Genomic DNA, 22,773 nt, shown 5'->3' with positions numbered 1-22,773 from the left:
GCAATGACAGAGTTCAAACGTTTTATGTAAGTCTTCACACACTGTTACTGGTATTTTGGCCCATTCCTCCAGGCAGATCGCCTCTAGAGCAGTGATGTTTTGGGGCTGTTGCTGGGCAACACGGACTTTCAACTCCCTCCAAATATTTTCTATGGGGTTGAGATCTGGAGACTGGCTAGGCCACTCCAGGACCTTGAAATGCTTCTTACAAAGCCACTCCTCCGTTGCCCGGGTGGTGTGTTTGGGATCATTGTCATGCTGAAAGACCCAGCCACGTTTCATCTTCAATGCCTTTGCTGATGGAAGGAGGTTTTCACTCAAAATCTCACGATACATGGCCCCATTCATTCTTTCCTTTACACGGATCAGTCGTCCTGGTCCCTTTGCAGAAAAATAGCCCCAAAGCATGATGTATCCACCCCCATGCTTCACAGTAGGTATGGTGTTCTTTGGATGCAACTCAGCATTCTTTGTCCTCCAAACACGACGAGTTGAGTTTTTACCAAAAAGTTATATTTTGGTTTCATCTGACATTCTCCCAATCTTCTACTGGATCATCCAAATGCTCTCTAGCAAACTTCAGACGGGCCTGGACATGTACTGGCTTAAGCAGGGGGACACGTCTGGCACTGCAGGATTTGAGTCCCTGGCGGCGTAGTGTGTTCCTGATGGTAGGCTTTGTTACTTTGGTCCCAGCTCTCTGCAGGTCATTCACTAGGTCCCCCCGTGTGGTTCTGGGATTTTTGCTCACCGTTCTTGTGATCATTTTGACCCCACGGGGTGAGATCTTGCGTGGAGCCCCAGATCGAGGGAGATTATCAGTGGTCTTGTATGTCTTCCATTTCCTAATAATTGCTCCCACAGTTGATTTCTTAAAACCAAGCTGCTTACCTATTGCAGATTCTGTCTTCCCAGCCTGGTGCAGGTCTACAATTTTGTTTCTGGTGTCCTTTGACAGCTCTTTGGTCTTGGCCATAGTGGAGTTTGGAGTGTGACTGTTTGAGGTTGTGGACAGGTGTCTTTTATACTGATAACAAGTTCAAACAGGTGCCATTAATACAGGTAACGAGTGGAGGACAGAGGAGCCTCTTAAAGAAGAAGTTACAGGTCTGTGAGAGCCAGAAATCTTGCTTGTTTGTAGGTGACCAAATACTTATTTTCCACCATAATTTGCAAATAAATTCATAAAAAATCCTACAATGTGATTTTCTGGATTTCTTTTTCTCATTTTGTCTGTCATAGTTGAAGTGTACCTATGATGAAAATTACAGGCCTCTCTCATCTTTTTAAGTGTGAGAACTTGCACAATTGGTGGCTGACTAAATACATTTTTGCCCCACTGTATATGAATGTGTCACTGCAAAAAGAACCCTGAAAAAAATCCTACTTAAATTCTTAAGGAAATCTATGGAAACTAGGATGTGACTCAACTACAATACCTCCAGCATGAAGCACTGATGTCATTATAGAAGGCACCCAGGAGGTCTCTTGGTTGCTGGCCTGGAACTCTGTTTGTAGGTCCGTGTAGAAGATGCCCATGCAGGAGGGGAAGGCCAGAGTCAAGGCGAGCACCAGGATGGTGGCCACCAGCACCACCCAGCCCCAACCCCCATCAGGTGCAGTGACAGTCCCATCCATAGCCAGAGGGTTTATGGGTTCCGATTTGCCATTCTCCACCTCCTCAGAGTCCATGATCTCGCCATTCTTCTGCTCCATGCTGGGTGCCTGCTCCGGGGCCTTGCTCTCCATCTGGAAGCTGTCACAGTCCCCTGCCACCTTGTTGCCATTCCTCCGGTTCATACTCTTCTCAGATGCTGAGGCAATGCCCTAGTAGTTTGCCAGGGTGGATGACACTCGCTAGTATATTCCATCTCACCATGTCTCTCCTTCTCACCTGTGAATGGGGAGAGGGGTATGGGATTATAATGATGACAGAACTATGAGTTTTTGTTTTCATTTTGTGGTTGCAATTACAATTTGCAAATGTGTAATTTAATTTTGCAAGCTTGTATCATGATTTGTGAATAAATGTAACAACTATCGCAAACTTTTTACTTGAACACATTTCATAAATTTTGCAAGGATAATTTATTTCCAGAATTATTACAATTCCATTTACGACAATTAATATTCTGCTGTGAATTAAAAATACACTTAAAGATTGAATCTGCGCACACTCTTGAGTTATGTCACCGTGACGCACAAAGAGAGTCGTACATTTGTAAGGAAGGAAAAGTGTTTTGAAAATTGAAGGCAGAATCTTTAAATCCTGACCAAAACCAATATTGGCTGGATTGTTCCATCGATCAAATCCCAAGCAACAACCAGATCTGACCTGGACGTCATGATGTGATGGAGGAAGACGGGAGGCGAGTTCTATAAAGTTTGCTTTCACAGTTTGTATGAAGTGATGTTATGATCTTGTTCATCGCTATAAAGTTAATTACACCCCCCACGTGCAGCTAACGTTCGTGACTGGTTTTCAAAAATCATCATCAAATTGAAGTCCCCCCCCCCCAAGTTCATCCATGCATTGGTTAGCCAGATACCGTTAACTAAAGATAGCAAGCCAATTTACAGCACAGTGGCATCCATAGAGCTGTAATCATTTCAGCAACACTTGTTGTGGCATCTTGGTTTTAGCGAGCTAGCTAACTACCCACTGCACATTACAGCCATGCAACCTGTATACAGCAACACTTAAGCAATAGAGTGAAACAGTCCATTAGAGGCAGTAGGCATTTCTAAGACATTATTCAAGAATACATGGGTAAATATTTGATGGACAAAAACATAAGTGAACTGTATGCTTAGCTAATTGTGTTTTTCTATTGTCAGAACATTCTGAAAGACCAGCTCCTGGAGAGGTTGCAGTCCAGGTTGCAGCAAGCCATCATACAACCCTTGGATCTGGATTACCTGGAATTCCTGGTCAATAATGAGCATATCCTCGTTGAATCCTTTGCCGAGCAGGTTGATTTCCCTCCAATGATCACAGAGACATTGAGAGATTAATCAAATCTTGTCAAAGCTGAAATTGAGGCTCGCCCAACGACATCAATTCAGTTTGAGGCAGTTGTTGGGGTAACAGGCAGCCCAAAACTTGTCATTCAAAGAGAAGTGAAGAATATGTATAAGAATATATCTCCTATCATTGCTATGCAGACGACACACAATTATTCTTCTCCTTTCCCCCTTCTGATGACCAGGTGGCGAATCGCATCTCTGCATGTCTGGCAGACATATCAGTGTGGATGACGGATCACCACCTCAAGCTGAACCTCGGCAAGACGGAGCTGCTCTTCCTCCCGGGGAAGGACTGCCCGTTCCATGATCTCGCCATCACGGTTGACAACTCCATTGTGTCCTCCTCCCAGAGCGCTAAGAACCTTGGCGTGATCCTGGACAACACCCTGTCGTTCTCAACTAACATCAAGGCGGTGGCCCGTTCTTGTAGGTTCATGCTCTACAACATCCGCAGAGTACGACCCTGCCTCACACAGGAAGCAGCGCAGGTCCTAATCCAGGCACTTGTCATCTCCCGTCTGGATTACTGCAACTCGCTGTTGGCTGGGCTCCCTGCCTGTGCCATTAAACCCCTACAACTCATCCAGAACGCCGCAGCCCGTCTGGTGTTCAACTTTCCCAAGTTCTCTCACGTCACCCCGCTCCTCCGCTCTCTCCACTGGCTTCCAGTTGAAGCTCGCATCCGCTACAAGACCATGGTGCTTGCCTACGGAGCTGTGAGGGGAACGGCACCTCAGTACCTCCAGGCTCTGATCAGGCCCTACACCCAAACAAGGGCACTGCGTTCATCCACCTCTGGCCTGCTCGCCTCCCTACCACTGAGGAAGTACAGTTCCCGCGCAGCCCAGTCAAAACTGTTCGCTGCTCTGGCCCCCCAATGGTGGAACAAACTCCCTCACGACGCCAGGACAGCAGAGTCAATCACCACCTTCCGGGGACACCTGAAACCCCACCTCTTTCAGGAATACCTAGGATAGGATAAAGTAATCCTCCTCACCCCCCCCTTAAAAGATTTAGATGCACTATTGTAAAGTGGCTGTTCCACTGGATGTCTTAAGGTGAACGCACCAATTTGTAAGTCGCTCTGGATAAGAGCGTCTGCTAAATGACTTAAATGTAAATGTAAATATGCTCAAAACTTACCTTCCGGTACCATGCATTGCAGAGTTATTGGGGGTCTCCGAGTGTACCATATTTAGAAGGCATGAATTATGGTTTACCTGTGGGGGTTATACAGTACTATTTGTGATGAAGAGCTCAACAAGACTGACAACCATCAAATCCCAGATGCCAAATGCTGGCTATCATATGGTCAAGGGACAGTTGGTGTCAATGGGCTTCCATGTTCAGTGGTGGAGATTGAGTGTCAATACATCATGTGGATGCAGCTGAGATCCTGTCTCACCTTGCCAGGCTTGGATGTGTGGTGCGACAAAGTTATTCAGTGCAAAGCCCCCTTTCCTTGATTTTTTTTCTTTTTCTGGTACATGCTTTTTTGATAAGATATTGAGCATATTAAACTGTTTTATTGAATAATTATTTTGCGAGTTCTCCTTGTTTTATTTTATTGAAAGGTACAACATCATCATGTTTGGGGGAGTTGATGGATTTTTAAGAAAAAGGTAGCCAAACTGTATTACTCTGATTATGGATTTTGTTGAGTCACGTCTATACTAGGGATGTGCGATATATCGGTGACGCATATCGGAATCGGCCAATATTAGCTAAAAATGCCAACGTCGGCCCGATGTCTAGTTTAACGCCGATGTGCAAAACCGATGTCAAAGCTGGCGTGCATACCTATATAACGTAGGTGGATGACGTAATGATGCCATGAAAAATAAAGCGCTACACAGAACAAAAGCAGAAAAATACTAAGCGCACACTTCCAATAACAAAACAAGTTAAAGTCAAGCAGTCATTTGAAAGAGTAAGAACACTTCAGTGAGACAACGCAAAGGCGAAATCCATTAACGCCAAGATAATGGAATTCATTGCCCTTGACAATCAACTGTTCTCGGATGTGGATGATGTTGGCTTTCACCGACTGGTCGAGCACCTTGAGCCCCGGTACACACTACCAAATAGGTGCTATTTTTCAGATGTTGCCCTACCAGAGTCACACAGTATTGTTGAAAAGCACATCTATGAGCTACGTGCTATGGGCATCACTGACATTGGGACCAGCGAAGTCAGCCCCATGAGCATGCAGAGTCTGACAGCACAGTGGGTGGACGAGGATTTCATACTGAGGAAAGCTGCATTGCATGCTCAAGAATGTGCTGGTTCTCATACCGCTGCTGCCATTTCAATGGCATTTGAAAACATGAACACATTCCTAGCGCCATTCGAACAACTGACTCGGGAAATAAGCTCATCAACTGTGTCTGCAGCAGACGTGATACCCTCTGTCATGGCATTGAAACGCCTGCTCAACAAAACTGCCAACACAGACCATGGGGTTAAAACTTACAAAAGTACTCGAGGCTGTGAACAAGCGATTCCGTGGCATTCTCTCTGAGCCTCTTTACTGTGTCGCCACCATGCTTAATGCTAGGTACAAGGACTGCTACTTTGATGCAGATAAGAAACAGGATTAACGTGAAATGTTATACAGTGAGGGAAAAAAGTATTTGATCCCCTGCTGATTTTGTACGTTTGCCCACGGACAAAGAAATGATCAGTCTCCTTGGAGAGCTCTTTGGTCTTTGCCATGGTGGAGAGTTTGGAATCTGATTGATTGCTTCTGTGGACAGGTGTCTTTTATACAGTTAACAAACTGAGATTAGGAGCACTCCCTTTAAGAGTGTGCTCCTAATCTCAGCTCATTACCTGTATAAAAGACACCTGGGAGCCAGAAATCTTTCTGATTGAGAGGGGGTCAAATACTTATTTCCCTCATTAAAATGCAAATCAATTTATAACATTTTTGACATGCGCTATTCTGTCTCTCACTGTTCAAATAAACCTATCATTAAAATTATAGACTGATCATTTCTTTGTCAGTGGGCAAACGTACAAAATCAGCAGGGGATCAAATACTTTTTTCCCTCAACGGACACAGTGACCGTGCGCACCGTGAAAGAAAGGCCACAGTCAGATATAGCTGAAACTTCACAGCTTGACATGTATGATGAAATCCTGGTTGAGACAGAACAAATGAACAACGAAACAGCAAGTAAGTGAAAGAAATAGGTTTTGATTATGTTTTACTGGTAATGGGGACATACGTAAATGCAAAAATTTACCTTTGTAACCTTTGTTTAACTAGGCAAGTCAGTTAAGAACAAATTCTTATTTACAATGATGGCCAAACCCGGACGACACTGGGCCAATTGTGCACCGCCCTATAGGACTCCCAATCACAGCCAGATGTGATACAGCCTGGATTCGAACCAGGGACTGTAGTGACGCCTGTTGCACTGAGATACATTGCCTTAGACCGCTAGTTCTGTGTGTGTGTGAACTATTTAACTGTACTAGAATGCTTAAACGGACGCAAAGTTTTTAAATATCGGTATCGTTTTTTTGGCAAGGATAATATCGGATATCGGTCAAATATGTAAATTGGTGCATCCCTAGTCTATACCCACTTATTTTTCAGAGGGCATTGCGTATACTCACTTCTTTTTTAATACCAACATGTTACAAGCAGGCCACCATAGTGTTCTTGGGCACAGGGACTAAGGTAACCTGGCTAAAGGACTACCGCCCCGTAGCACTCACGTCTGTAGCCATGAAATGCTTTGAAAGGCTGGTCATGACACCATCATCCCAGAAACCCTAGACCCACTCCAATTTGCATACCGCCCCAACAGATGATGCAATCTCTATTGCACTCCACATTTCCCTTTCCCACCTGGACAAAAGGAACACCTACGTAAGAATGCTATTCATTGACTACAGCTCAGCGTTCAACACCATAGTGCCCTCAGAGCTCATTACTAAGCGAAGGACCCTGGAACTAAACACCTCTCTCTGCAACTGGATCCCAGACATCCTGACGGGTAGGTAACAACACATCTGCCACGTTTATCCTCAACACGGGGGCCCCTCAGGGATGTATGCTCAGTCCCCTCCTGTACTCTCTGTTCACCCATAACTGCATGGCCAGGCACGACTCCAACACCATTAAGTTTGCCGACGACACAACAGTGGTAGGCCTGATCACCGACAACGATGAGACAACTTATAGGGACAACTTATAGGGAGGTTGTTATCCTGGTCGTGTGGTGCCAGGATAACAACCTCTCCCTCAACATGATCAAGACAAAGGAGAGGATTGTGGACTACAGGAAAAGTGGACCGAGCATGCCCCCATTCTCATCGATGGGGCTGTAGTGGAGCTGGTTGAGAGCTTCAAGTTCCTTGGTGTCCACGTCACCAACAAACAATCATGGTCCAAACACACAAAGCCTATTCCCTTTAATGCCTTTAGCTGCTAGACAATGGAGTAAAGTTTAAAGAAAACCAATAGAACAGGAGAACGCATGAGTAAATCATTGTGAAACAATTGCCTCCATGTTTCTATGATGGGATTTTGGCTTTAGGCTACTTTCAAGAAAGCGAAGACATGCATGCCACATAATGAAGTAAACGTACAAGTTACAAACAATTAAGGAACAGGAAAAATATAGCGACGCTAATGAGCTAAGGGAGAGAACAGGAAAGGAGGGGTAGAGGACAATTGTTTAGCTGCTCTGGTCTGGGGTGAGACTTCTAGCACTCTTAGAGTAACCGATAGAAACAGAGACTCCAGACTGGTAGTAGGCCAATTCACATGTCCATTCATGCATCTGATGTAGTTACAGTCCAGGGCAACTTCTAGTCTAGTCAGACACGCTGTTTGTGAACAATGAAATATGATTTCAAATACTATAATTTGCAAGCCCTTACAAAACTCTTTGAATAATGTATATTTGATGTGTTTAGAGTAGTAGCCTCAGCATAGTTAGTTATTTTTTTCATGATTATCAATGCAATGTCATGATTTTACATTTATCAACACCATGAGTGTTTTCTGTCTACCGGTATATACAGATTCTGTACTTGGATGCAGCTACCAACAACAGGGCATCAACGGCTTTAAACTTTTTCAGTCCACGATGTGCAATCAAGGCATGTCTTTTTATCAGACAAATGAAGCATACATCACCATTAATACAGCTGTGACAGTAATAACAAAACCCCCCAAAAAATAGGTATCACATCAATTTAAAACTCTACTTACCACTTCTACATAAATATTTTTTATTTTACTAGGCAAGTCAGTTAAGAACAAATTCTTTATTTCAATGACGGCCTAGGAACAGTGGGTTAACTGCCTGTTCAGGGGCAGAACGACAGATTTGTACCTTGTCAGCTCGGGGGTTTGAACTTGCAACCTTCAGGTTACCAGTCCAACGCTCTAACCACTAGGCTAACATGCATAGAATGTTTTTAATAGCCATCTTGCAACATCATTTGTTGATTTAGCCGTCTTCCACCTGTGTGTGCACAATGAGGAAAAGTCCTTGGGTGCATTTGTTTCCAAGTGAAATGTTTACTTCATGTTCCCTTCCCTCATTTTGTTACTATCACACCTGCTTCTGAAGTCATCAGAGTTTTGATGTGCCACATAAAAGGTAAACATGTGCTACAGATAGCATATCCAATTTATTAATGTTAACAATCCTGTACTTTGTCAGAGTTGAACATCTATGGCGTGATGTCTGGGTTGCAGTCACCTGTATCTACTATTTGCTTCACACATTTGAATACAATGGACTGCTTGACATCTGAAAACACACTGCACCTCTTCTGGTCTACACTTTGTTTCTCCCACACCTCCAAGCAGTCCTCAAAACTTTTGTTGCAGGCTGGAAAAATCATCATCTACGGACAGAGACAAATCGCAGTCCAGAGCAGCTTTGGCTATGGGATAAAGTCAAAACCCAATTTGAGGAAGACAATCTTGATGTGATTGATTTGCTTTTTGTAAATGATTGTCATTTTGAGTTACCTGGTTTGTTTAGCCATTGTACAACATGACTGGGGAAAGATTAGGGTTTGTGAAATAAATACCGAAAATAAGGTCACAGGTTAATACAGACTTAGGAGATCTAACACATTTTGTTCTATGAGATATCCGTCAGTTAACATGACCATTCTGAAACCTTGTGCTTTAAAAAAAAATCATTACATAAAATGCTTTAAGAATTTGTTCTTAACTGACTTGCCTAGTTTAAAAAAAATACTAATAATGTTTAACACCTGCAGCAATCATATTCATGAATGAAATCCTCCAACAGGCTCTTAATATCAGGAATCAGTCACAAGTACCCCTGGTGCACTGTTAAATGATTTATCCATTTAAACAAAAATAGTAATTCAAAGGAGCATAAAGTTCAGTAGGTCAGTGTGACAGAATGCCATAAACAAGTGATAAGTAAACATTATGCCATTTTACAGACTTAAAAAGATCAATCTGCAGTTGCTACATACATTGGGCTTACAAATTAATGATTTTTGGTACCCATAGATTCTTGAAGACTAACTATAAATGCCTCATTAATTCAACTCTTACTGTCAGAAATCAAAATATAAACTTGTTTTATTCCAATTCTTGTAAACAAACACTACAAAGTAATGTAAACAAACACTATATTGCCTCAAAACATGGTTAAAACTATAATTTTGATATGGATGGTCAGTCCTTGCATATACATAGCTCGGTCTACGTATTTCAAAAAGGTTATATTACTCGACCCATCCCTCATCTTTTTACCGAAACAGGGCAGGGAGAACAGTTGGCTATGCATGCCTCAAGTGCGATGCAAAACAGTGGTTCGGTTCAGACCAGCTCTCTATTAAGTTTTTACATCAACAAGCTGGAGACCGACAAGGAGTAGAGATGTATGTTGTGAGATGGTCACATCTGTAGTCATTTTCAAGTTCAAGTTCAAAACAGCTTGTTACTTTTCCCCACTATGTTTACTCATGGAGTTTGTAGTAGAAAGCAAAGTAAAATAAGAAATTGTATGTCAATAACTATCGAACTAGCCTTTTGGAGCCTAGGGGCATTCCAGGTGACTACCTCATGAAGCTGGTTGAGAGAATGCCAAGAGTGTACAAAGCTGTCATCAAGGCAAAGTGTGAATACTTTGAAGAAACTGAAATATCAAATATATCCCGCAATGTGACACCTCGTTTAGACAGGGTACGCTTCATTGTCCTCTTCATAATTTGTCTCCCCAGGCCAGATAACATGGTCAAAGCTGATCTAGTAAAAATACATTTTAAAAATTATGAATGGATAAACATGCTTGTCCCTGGACTTATCCTAAATTGAGAAATTATTAATACAAACAGGGTAACTGCATTAGACTGGCTGCATTAAAATAAGTTGTCAAACATTCTCCCGATTACAGCCTTTGTCAGACAGCTCAGCAGCACATGTCAAAAGTGACTTATTTTTCACTTCAATTTGTATAGCTAATACATCCATCCTGCTGATATCACTACATCTTTATTGTAATGCATACAAGCTCAATCGTTTTCCGTCAAGATAATCAAACGTGTCACGTATCTCCAGAAATGCTGATCTACCTGCACTCAGGAACACATTCTTTTCAAATGATCAATGCAGTGTTTATTGTTACATGAATGATCGGTTTGAAGCTCAGTGTCACCATGTGAGAAAACTATAGGCTCAAAATTCAAAAAGGCCCACACACCTGAGCAATCCTGTTGCCGATAACAATGAGATCTGGAAAGAAATGAGAAACCCACACACTGATCTAGCTAGTATCACTTTATTAAAGCTTACGTGTCAGCCTATTGGCCTTCACCAGAGGCAGACACGTAAAAATGTTGTAAAATAAAACTAGCAGTGTGCGGATTTGTCCTTTCAAGAGAACTATAGCCTAAAATAATATAATTGATCAACATACCACAGTTCATGTGGAAGCCTGTTTGCGACGTATGCACAGCGAAACTTATGAAGTCTTGACTGACCCCGTCTCCGAAGGCAGCATCCCCTAAGTAGGTTTTGAAATAGGTTCAAACAGTTCGTCAGACATTGCAGAACTGACGAGTCCAAAAAAATACATGCAAATGACACGTTGCAGTCTACCTTCTAATACGCAGCAAAGGGTGCTAGCGCAATCGACTTTATGGGACTTGTAAAAGCAGATTATCAACTTTCGTCTGTCCTAAACACTGCCACGAACGTCCATGGTGAAACTTAGAGCTTTTTCTTGCTCCTGGAGTAACATCCTCCTGAAGCGCACAGCTGCCCTCGAAGGATGACCTGTCTGTCTTCCATTCTGAAAAAAAAAAAAAAAGACAAACCATAGGGAAATAATGTGAATCTGAGACTAAAGTGCCAAGGTTAAGTAAAATAAATGCAATATTACAGCTCTTTGAGATCAGGATAATCAATGATCATCAGTAAAGGATAATACATCATCCTTGGCTAATGCAAGACCCATGTACAGGTAACCAGTGCATTCGAAAAGTATTCAGACCCCTTGACTTTTTCCACATTGTTACGTTACAGCCTTATTCTCAAATGGATTAAATAAATACAAATCTCCACACAATACCCCATAATATTTTTTTAGTTGCACATTTATTCAAACAAAAAAACTGAAATATCACATTTACATAAATATTCAGACCCTTTACTCAGTACTTTGTTGAAGCACATTTGGCAGCGATTACAGCCTACAAGCTTGGCACACCTGTATTTGGGGAGTTTCTGACATTCTTCTCTGCAGATCCTCTCAAGCTCAGTCAGGTTGGAAGGGGAGTGTCTCTGCACAGCTATTTTTAGGTCTTTCTATAGGATGTTCGATCGGGTTCAAATCCGGCCACTCAAGGACATCATTGTGTTGTTGGAAGGTGAAACTTCATCCAGGTCTGAGGTCCTGAGTGCTCTGGAGCAGGTTTTCATCAAGGATCTCACTGTACTTCGCTCCGTTCATCTTTCCCTCGATCCTGACTAGTCTCCCAGTCCCTGCCGCTAAAAAAAACATACCCACAGCATGATGCTGCCACCACCATGCTTCACTGTAAGGATGGTGCCAGGTTTCCTCCAGATGTGACACTTGACGTTCAGGCCAAAATCTTGGTTTCATCAGTCAAGAGAATCTGGTTTCTCATGATGTGAGAGTCTTTAGGTGCCTTTTGACAAACTCCAAGTGGGCTGTCATGTGCCTTATTCTGAGGAGTGGCTTCCGTCTGGCCACTCTACCATAAAGGCCTCATTGGTGGAGTGCTGCAGAGATGGGAGAATCTTCCAGAAGGACAACCATCTCCACAGAGGAACTCTGGAGCTCAGTCAGAGTGACCATTGGGTTCTTGGTCATCTCTGACCAATGCCCTTCTCCCAAAATTGCTCTGTTTTGCCATGCCGCCAGCTCTAGGAAGAGTCTTGGTGGTTCCAAACTTCTTCCATTGAAGAATGATGGAGGCCACTGTGTTTTTGGAGACCTTCAAACGCTGCAGAATTTTTTGGTACCCTTCCCCAGATCTGTGCCGACACAATCCCGTCTCGGAGTTCTACAGACAATTCCTTTGACCTCATGGCATACTTTTTGCTCTGACAACTGTGTGCCTTTCCAAATCATGTACAATCTTTTGAATTTACCACAGGTGGACTCCAATCAAGTTGTAGAAACAGCTCAAGGATTATCAATGGAAACAGGATGCACCTGAGCTCAATTTCAAGTCTCAGAGCAAAGGGTCTGAATACTTATGTAATTAAGATATCCACTTTTAATACATTTGCAAAAATGTCCAAAATAAATTTGGGGGGTATTTTATGTAGATTGAGGGGAAAAAACATTTTCAGCCATTTTAGAATAAGGCTGTAACGTAACAAAATGTGGAAAAAGGGAAGGTGTCTGAATACTTTCCGAATGCACGGTACATTTAACGTCAGCCTACATACAAATATATAATTTCCTCTATTGCTCTCTGTAACTACCTTGGACAGGATGTAACCACTAAACAGACTTTATCGGTTTGAACTCTTTAGTAGTAAAATATTATCCATGGTAACGACAATAGAATAAGCAATACTATCATTGACACTGGGGTCGTGTTAAAGAGTTCAGAAATCTGCATTTTCAACCATTTCAACTACGTTTTATATTGAAAGTCAATAGGTTTTTTGGCTTCAATAAAGTGACCAGGGACATAGTACTTTCATTCCCGTTTGTGAATTCTCCTCCGAGTGAAGCACAAAAATGTGTCTGATGCCAAGCATAAATAACATTAAGAAACATTTTACATCTGCATTTACAAAACGCAGCAAGATATTTCTTATGAGTTCTTTTTTTTCTGCGTGAAAAACACAGAATTTTGTGTTATGCTGTATACGTAATAAAAAGCCTAATTGAAATAGAAACCGATCAGATTATCAATATGTCAGTGTCATTAAGAGCTGTACCTTTCACCACAGAAACATTCATGATGTTGTATGAAATGTCTTGAGAATTATTTTCCACATATTGGAGAGTAGTCCTGAAAGAGGAAGGGGTTGGTTTTGAAAAAATGTAATTGCTGTTAGTTTGTAAAATTTCTCAGCTAATAGGAATTGTTGGTGGTTAGTTAATTAGACCAGAACTTTTACTATTAGATATGCTGTTTCAAACAACGCTGTGATCATAGGTAAGAGACAACATGAACACATGTAATGTAATAAAAATGATGAACAATGACATTTAACTCAGGGTTCTATGCTCTAGAATGAGAGATAGATAGTGTTGCCCACAGTCTTCTATGTTTGCATAATTCTCCTGTAAAAGTTACTGCATACAAACATGAAGATCAGCTACATCTGGTATCATCTAGGGATGACAAATCAGACTCACCAATTAGCCATCTTTTATTCATACGTGACATTTTGAAAACATATAGCTAACTAGCTAAAGCCACAATTTAGCTGACGTAAATTACCACTGTGGTGGGGTAGGATCTGGCTAAAGATAATCTAACTTGTTAATGACAAATAACTAGCTAGTTAGCTAACGGGAGCTGACGAGCCAATGGATGAACTTGGGGGATGTATCTAACTATAGGGATGAACATTATATAGTGCTAAGGTTACACACATGATCGTATACGAAGGTGATAACATCACTTCATACAAACTGTGAAAGCAAACTTTCCAGAACTCACCTACGGTCGAGCGCCTGCCATCTTCCTCCATCAGGTCGTCCTGGTCAGCTCTTGTTGTTGCATGAGGTTTGGTTGATGGAACAAGACAGCCAATGATATTGTTTTTGACAGAGGGAACTGATTGGTCAGGTGTTGAAGGTCCTGCCCCCAATTTTTTCCTTGCGAAACACTGTCTATAAATGGACGAATCTCTGGGTGTGTGACAGTATCGACAGAAATCTGAGAACGCGTAGATTCAATATCTTCAAGTGTGTTCACAGCAGAATATTCATGGTCATAAATGGAACTTTTATGATTCTGAAAATAAATTATCCTTGCCAATTTTATAAAATGTGTTCAAGTCACAAGTTTGCGATAGTTGTTACATTTATTCACACGTCAAGCGTGCGAAATTAAGATTACACATTTGCAAATCGTAATTGCAACCACAAATCTAAAATACAAACTCACTTAATGCTGTCATCATTACAGGATGGCGAGCAACATGGCACCGACAGAGATGGTCGCCTCGCTTCGAGTCCTTAGGAAACTATGCAGTATTTTTTATTTTTTATGTATTATTTCTTACATTGTTACACCAGGAAATCTTAAGTCTTATGACATACAGCCGGGAAGACCAATTGGATATAAGAGCGACATCAACTTACCATCATTACGACCAGGAATACGACTTTCCCAAAGCAAATCCTCTGTTTGGACCACCACCCAATGGATCTAATCCTAGAAGCCGACCAAAAACAACAGCACCGCAGAAGGAGCAGACGGAGCGGCCTTGTCAGGCTCCATAGACGTGCACATCGCCCACCTCTTCCGACTATACTACTCACCAATGTCCAGTCTCTTGATAACAAGGTAGACGAAATTCGAGCAACGGTTGCCTTCCAGAGACACATCAGAGATTGTAACATTCTCTGTTTCACAGAAACATGGCTAACATGGCTCTCTCGGGATATGTTTTCGGGATCGGTTCAGCCAGCAGGCTTCTCCATGCATCGCGCCGACAGAAATAAACACCTCTCTGGGAAGAGGATGGGCGGGGGTGTATGCTTATGATTACACCATGAGTCGTTAATCATTAACAACATACAGGAACTCAAGTCCTTCTGCTCACCCGACCTAGAATTCCTTACAATCAAATGCCGGCCATATTTCCTCCCAAGAGAAATCTCGTCAGTTATCGTCACAGGTGTACATTCCCCCTCAAGCAGATACCAAGGTGGCCCTCAAGGAACTTCACTGGACTATGTAAACTGGAAACCATATATCCTGAGGCTGCATTTATCATAGCTGTGGATTTTAACAAAGAATTTAGGTAGCCTTGTTCTCAAATTTGCTATCATCATATTGATTGCACTACACGTGGGGGGGGAAAATCACTGCTACTCTAACTTCCGTGATACATACAAAGGCCTCCCCCACCCTCCCTTCGGGAAATCTTATAAACAGAAACTCCAACAGGATGTACCATTCAACGCTGGTCTGACCACACTTCAAGATTGCTTTGATCACGCGAACTGGGATATGTTTTGGTCAGCCTCAGAACAACATCGATCTATACGCTGACACGGTGAGTGAGTTTATAAGGAAGTGCATTGGAGAAGTTGTACCCACTGTAACTATTAAAACCGTGGATGGATGGCAGCATTCACACAAAACTGAAAAGCGCAAACCACCGCTTTTAACCATGGAAAGAGGTCTGGGAATATGGCTGAATATAAACAGTGTAGCGATTCCCTCCGCAAGGCATTCAAACAAGCGAAATGCCGGTACAAGGACAAAGTGTAGTCGAAATTACACGGCTCAGACACGAGGCATATGTGGCAGGAAATCACGGATTACAAAAAGAAAACCGTCACGGACACCAATGTCACACTTCCAGACAAACTAAACACCTTCTTTGCCCGCTTTGAGGATAATAACAGTGCCCCCGTCGTGGCTCGCTAACAAGGACTGCCCACCCCCTTCTCCGTGGCCGACGTGAGTAAAACATTTGAACGTGTTAACCCTCGCAAGGCTGCTGTCCCAGACAGCATCCCTAGCCGCGTCCTCGGAGCATGTGCAGACCAGCTGGCTGGTGTGTTTATGGACATATTCAATCGCTCCCTATCCCAGTCCGCTGTCCCCACATGCTTTAAGATGTCCACCATTGTTCCTGTACCCAAGAAGGCAAAGATAACTGAACTAAATGACTACCGCCCCGTAGCACTCACTTCTGTCATCATGAAGTGCTTTGAGAGACTAGTCAAGGAACATATCACCTCCACTTTACTGGCCACTCTAGACCCACTTCAGTTTGCATACCGCCCCAACAGGTCCACAGACAATGCAATCACCATCACACTGCCCTATGTAAGAATGCTGTTCATTGACTATAGCTCAGCATTCAACACCATAATACCCTCCAAGTTCATAATCAAGCTGGAGGCCCTGGGTCTCAACCCCAACCTCTGCAATTGGGTCCTGGACTTTCTGATGGGCCACCCCTAGGTGGTGAATGTAGGAAACAACACTGGGGCACCAAAAAGGGTGCATGCTCAGCCCCCTCCCGTATTCCCTGTTCACCCACGACTGTGTCCCACGGCCATGCACGCCTTCAACTAAATCCTCAAGTTTGCAGACGACACAACAGTAGTAGGCTTGATTACCAACAACAACGAGACAGGCTACAGGGAAGAGGTGAGGGCACTCGGAGTGTGGTGTCAGGAAAACAACCTCACTCAACGTCAACAAAACAAAGGAGATGTTTGTGGACTTCAGGAAACAGCAGGGGGAGCACCCCCCTATCCACATCAAAGGGACAGCAGTGGAGAAGGTGGAAAGAATTAAGTTCCTCTGCGTACACATCACAGACAAACTGAAATGGTCCACCCACACAGACAGTGTGGTGAAGAAGGCGCAGCAGCGCTTCTTCAACCTCGGGAGGCTGAAGAAATTTGGCTTGTGACCCAAAACCCTTACCAACTTTTACAGATGGGGCGGCATGTAGCCTAGTGGTTAGAGCGTTGGACTAGTAACAGAAAGGTCGCAAGATCAAATCCCCAAGCTGACAAGGTACAAATCTGTTGTTCTGCCCCTGAACAAGGCAGTTAACCCACTGTTCCTAGGCCGTCATGGAAAATAAGAATTTGTTCTGAACTGACTTGCCTAGTTAAATAACGGTAAAAAAATAAAGATACACAATCGAGAGCATCCTGTCAGGCTGTATCACGGCAACTGCACCGCTCTCAACCGCAAGGCTCTCCAGAGGGTGGTGCGGTCTGCACAACACATTACAGGGGAAAACTGCCTGCCCTCCACACCTACAGCACCCGATGTCACAGGAAGGCCATCAAGGACAACAACCACCCGAGCCAATGCCTGTTCACACAGCTATCATCCAAAAGGTGATGTCAGTACAGGTGCATCAAAGCTAGAGGCCATCAGACTGCTAAACAGCAATCACTAACTCAGACAGGCTGCTGCATAGATTGAGACCCAATCACTGGCCACTTTAATAAATGTATCACTAGTCACTTTAATAATGTTTACATATCTTACATTATGTATATACTGTATTTTATACAATCTACTGCACATGCCTATGCCGCTCATCCATATATGTACATATTCTCATTCACCCCTTTAGATTTGTGTGTATTAGGTAGTTGTTGGGGAACTGTTAGATTACTTGTTAGATGTTACTGCACTGTCGGAACTAGAAGCACAAGCATTTCGCTACACTCGCATTAACATCTGCTAACCATGTGTATGCAACAAATCCATTTTGATTTGATTATAATCCCAAAGAATTCCCCTGTTGTTGACTGTTCATGAAGGGGGAAGGGAGTAGGATATATGGCACATTTTTGCATGTGCTTGAGAAAGTCTACAAATTTGAATGAATGGCCTACTGTGCAAGACCTTTTCCAGTGAAGATTTATGGATGTAATCTTTGTTTAGTGGCACAAATTTACATTGCGACTGTGCACAATTAGCCTTAAATATTTCCAAACATTGCCTATAATTTGCATTTAGGCGCACATTCATAACAGGATGAGAAGCATGTAACTCAGCTGTCATTTATCCCATTCTAAAACTTAAATGTGTGAGTTGTTGGCTAATCTTCAAAGACTGTGGTGCCATGGTCCAATTTGGGCATGTGCGATATCATCATCCAATTCAATTTCCAGTAGCAATTGGTTTTCTGGTCCCTTTGGCACTCTAGTAGCATATCCACGTGGCATGCCAATATCAATCTATTTGATATTAGGAATCTTAACTGTAGGAGATCAAAAGCAAGGGTCAAGTAAGACCTAGTCTTCGATCCATCCAAACCATTGACCATGCGAACACCAGATTACAGAGCGGCTATTTTGAATCAATGTACAGCAACAGCACTCGAGAACACAACTCGTCGACTAGGATCTACCGCTGTGAGAAAACAGTTTGCCTGCCCTATAGTCTACTGTCTGTTATTATTGTTGAAGATGATCTTCTTGGCTCAAATAGCCTACTTCCCGTCAAAAAAATACATAGGTTACATTTAGTTTAATTTTACGTCCAGTCTCATAATAAAAACACTGACATAATAGGAAAGCAACACAATTAGCCTATTGTTTTTCAGTTGACTGTCACATTGCTCAGCAAATTAAGGTCGGCTAAAGGCTTGTTTACCTTACACATAAACACGTTGGCAAGCCACCCATAACGCAAGTTTCTTACCTTTTGAGGTTAAGTATTATTACTGACGGCCATTACTTCGCTTCGACCATTTTTAGCCTTTCTACCACATCATACACAAACCAGCTGGAACTCCTAGCCTCTGCCTTGGAGTAACAATATCGCGTTCTCGGTGGGGTGGGAGGAGACAGGATGTAAGAGCCTTGATGCGGTTATGTTCATCACAGATTGCATTACGAATAGTCATATTTTGGTCCGTTGGTACTGTCAATCCAGACCAATCTGTCGTGGACATGAGGGGTAGAAAAATCTGCTTGATTATGACATTTTTTTTAAATAGAGTGGTCAAAGAAATTGCAATGTGAGGCGTACTTCCTTGTATGATGGACGGTTTATTTTCTCTGAGCTGAACTAGCAGTCATATTTACCAGGATAAGGTTACATTACATGCTCAGGAATGGCCAGCACAGTTTATCCGATTTGGCATTACTGTACAAGCCGCTTCTATGAGGGATCAAACCTGCCATAATTAGAAATAATTGAATAAATGCACACATAAATAAACAAATATATGATTAAATACAAATACATAAATAAATGCACGCATAAAAAATATTAATTGATACATGGATAAATGATGCAAACATACATAGATACATACTTATTTAAATAATTAATCCCACTTTCATTTTATTCATTTATATTATTTCTGTATTTCTTCCTCCAATATGTTAATGAAGGGGTGTCAAACAAACGTATGTGGGTGGTATCTAACACACCATTGGTTGATCAATGCCACGGCGCATTTGCCTGGGGTGCGTTCAGTTTTGAAACAGTGCTGTACTGAATGACCAGTTGAAAAACTGTGATTATGGTGACCCAGAGGCCAATTGTCTATGTTGTGCTGCACCAGAGACTTCACAGTGCTGTCTGTTATCACCTGAACTCTGGTGAAGTCGTTAGGCAATTTCCTCCCAATTTCCTCCCAATTGTAAAACATGTATGGGTTCACCTCTGTGTCCCTTGTAGCAGCTAGCTGACACAAGTTTTTGATGCATGCCTCCACACCGAAAAACAGGTAATCTGTAGAGGCGTTGTTTGTGTTAGACAGCACTGTGAAGTCTCTGGCTACCGCTCCCCTGATTGCAGCCATACATGCCAGAAAAACTGGGCTAATGTAGCTATCTACGGGTTGTACATCTCTCTTTTTGGACCATCTGAGCCAGGCAAAAGCAAGACGTTGCACAGTGACATTGATCAACCAATGGTGTCCACCCACAGACGTTTGATTGAATATTTAGACGATACAAAGATCAATCATTGAATACATATATGTGGAGAAAAAGGAATGAACTTTGGTCAATATTTTTGTATTTCATTTATATATGTGTGCATTTATTGATTTATAAATGTTTCTATTTAGAGTGCATTTGGAAAGTAGTCAGACCCCTTTACTTTTTCAACATTTTTTAAAACGTTACAGCCTTATTCTAAAATGGATTAAATCAATTGTTTTCCTCATCAATCTACACACATTGACAGAGTTAAAACTGAAAAACCTTATTTACATAAGTATTCAGACCCTTTGCTATGACACTCGAAACTGAGCTCAGGTGCATCATGTTTCCATTGATCATACTTGAGCTGTTTCTACAACTTGATTGGAGTCAACCTGTGGTAAATTCAATTGATTGGAATTCATTTTTATTTGCTTTTTTTAACCTTTATTTAAAACAATCAAGTCAGTTAAGAACAAATTCGTATGTACAATGATATCCTACGATGATTTGGAAAGGCACACACCTGTCTCTATAAGGTCCCACAGTTGACAGTATATGTCAGAGCAAAAACCAAGCCATGAGGGCAAAGGAATTGTTCGTAGAGCTCTGAGACAGGATTGTAATTGAGGCACAGATTTGGGGAAGGGTACCAACAAATGTCTGCAGCATTGAAGGTCCCCAAGAACACAGTGACCTCCATCATTCTTAAATGGAAGAAGTTTTGAACCACCAAGACTCTTCCTAGGGCTGGCCGCCTGGCCAAACTGAGCAATCCGGGGAGAAGGGCCTTGGTCAGGGAGGTGACCAAGAATCCGATGGTCACTCTGACAGAGCTCCAGAGTTCCTCTGTGGATTTGGGAGAACCTTCCAGAAGGACACCCATCTCTGCAGCACTCCACCAATTAGGCCTTTATGGTAGAGTAGCCAGACGGAAGCCACTCCTCAGTAAAAGGCACATTACAGCCCACTTGGAATTTGCCAAAAGGCACCTAAAAGACTCTCAGACCATGAGAAATAAGATTCTCTTGTCTGATGAAACCAAGATGGAACTCTTTGGCCTGAATGCCAAGTGTCATGACTGGAGGAAACCTGGCACCATCCGTACAGTGAAGCATGGTGGTGGCAGCATCAAGCTGTGGGGATGTCTTTCAGCGGCAGGGAAGGCGGGTCTAGACAGGATCGAGGGAAAGATGAACGGAGCAAAGTACAGAGAGATCCTTGATGAAAACCTGCTCCAGAGCTCTCAGGACCTCAGACTGGGAGCGAAGTTTCACCTTCCAACATGACAATGACCCTAAGCACACAACAAGACAATGCAGGAGTGGCTTCGGGAGAAGTCTCTGAATGTGGTGTGGGGGCTGTGCTTTGGCAAAGTGGGTGGGGTTATATCCTTCCTGTTTGGCCCTGTCCGGGGGTGTCCTCGGATGGGGCCACAGTGTCTCCTGACCCCTCCTGTCTCAGCCTCCAGTATTTATGCTGCAGTAGTTTATGTGTCGGGGGGCTAGGGTCAGTTTGTTATATCTGGAGTACTTCTCCTGTCCTATTCGGTGTCCTGTGTGAATCTAAGTGTGCGTTCTCTAATTCTCTCCTCTCTTTTTTTCTCTCTCTCGGAGGACCTGAGCCCTAGGACCATGCCCCAGGACTACCTGACATGATGACTCCTTGCTGTCCCCAGTCCACCTGGCCGTGCTGCTGCTCCAGTTTCAACTGACCTGAGTCCTAGGACCATGCCCCAGGACTACCTGACATGATGACTCCTTGCTGTCCCCAGTCCACCTGGCCGTGCTGCTGCTCCAGTTTCAACTGTTCTGCCTTATTATTATTCGACCATGCTGGTCATTTATGAACATTTTAACATCTTGGCCATGTTCTGTTAAAATCTTCACCCAGCACAGCCAGAAGAGGACTGGCCACCCCACTTATGCTCTCTCTAATTCTCTCTTTCTTTCTTTCTCTCACTCGGAGGACCTGAGCCCTAGGACCATGCCCCAGGACTACCTGACATGATGACTCCTTGCTGTCCCCAGTCCACCTGACCGTGCTGCTGCTCCAGTTTCAACTGTTCTGCCTTATTATTATACGACCATGCTGGTCATTTATGAACATTTGAACATCTTGGCCATGTTCTGTTATAATCTCCACCCGGCACAGCCAGAAGAGGACTGGCCACCCCACATATAGCCTGGTTCCTCTCTAGGTTTCTTCCTAGGTTTTCGCCTTTCTAGGGAGTTTTTCCTAGCCACCGTGCTTCTACGCCTGCATTGCTTGCTGTTTGGGGTTTTAGGCTGGGTTTCTGTACAGCACTTTGAGATATCAGCTGATGTACGAAGGGCTATATAAATACATTTGATTTGAAAATAAATTTGATTTGATTTGAATGTCCTTGAGTGTCACAGCCAGAGCCAGGACTTGAACCCAATCAAACAACTCTGGAGAGACTTGAAAATAGCTTTGCAGTGACACTCCCCATCCAACATGAAAGAGCTTGAGAGGATTTGCAGAGAAGAATGGGAGAAACTCACCGAATACAGGTTTGCCAAGCTTGTAGCATCATACCCAAGAAGACTCGAGGCTGTAATCGCTGCCAAAGGTGCTTCAACAAAGTACTGAGTAAAGGGTCTGAATACTTATGTGAATTTGA

At 42.9% G+C, this 22,773-nt stretch overlaps 1 protein-coding gene across 2 annotated transcripts in view; it reads right to left on the bottom strand.

Moving 5' to 3' along the window:
- Positions 1–22,773, bottom strand: part of LOC115143911 (monocarboxylate transporter 6-like) — a 47,297-nt gene that overhangs the window by 21,052 nt on the left and 3,472 nt on the right. Inside the window, exons 1-2 of one of the 2 annotated variants that reach the window (XM_029684374.2) lie at positions 18,895–19,046; positions 1,440–1,894 (exon numbers count right to left, since the gene is read on the bottom strand). In XM_029684374.2, the coding sequence (XP_029540234.1) occupies positions 1,440–1,800 (361 nt within the window). In that variant the 5' untranslated portion in view covers positions 1,801–1,894; positions 18,895–19,046. Of the gene's footprint in view, positions 1–1,439; positions 1,895–18,894; positions 19,047–22,773 lie in introns of those variants that run through there. The other variant, XM_029684375.2, reaches the window with a different exon arrangement.

This window comes from Oncorhynchus nerka, linkage group LG16 (assembly GCF_034236695.1).
Source record: "Oncorhynchus nerka isolate Pitt River linkage group LG16, Oner_Uvic_2.0, whole genome shotgun sequence".
In the NCBI taxonomy this organism is placed as follows: Eukaryota; Metazoa; Chordata; class Actinopteri; order Salmoniformes; family Salmonidae; genus Oncorhynchus; species Oncorhynchus nerka.
This window is presented reverse-complemented; position numbering and strand designations above follow the sequence as displayed.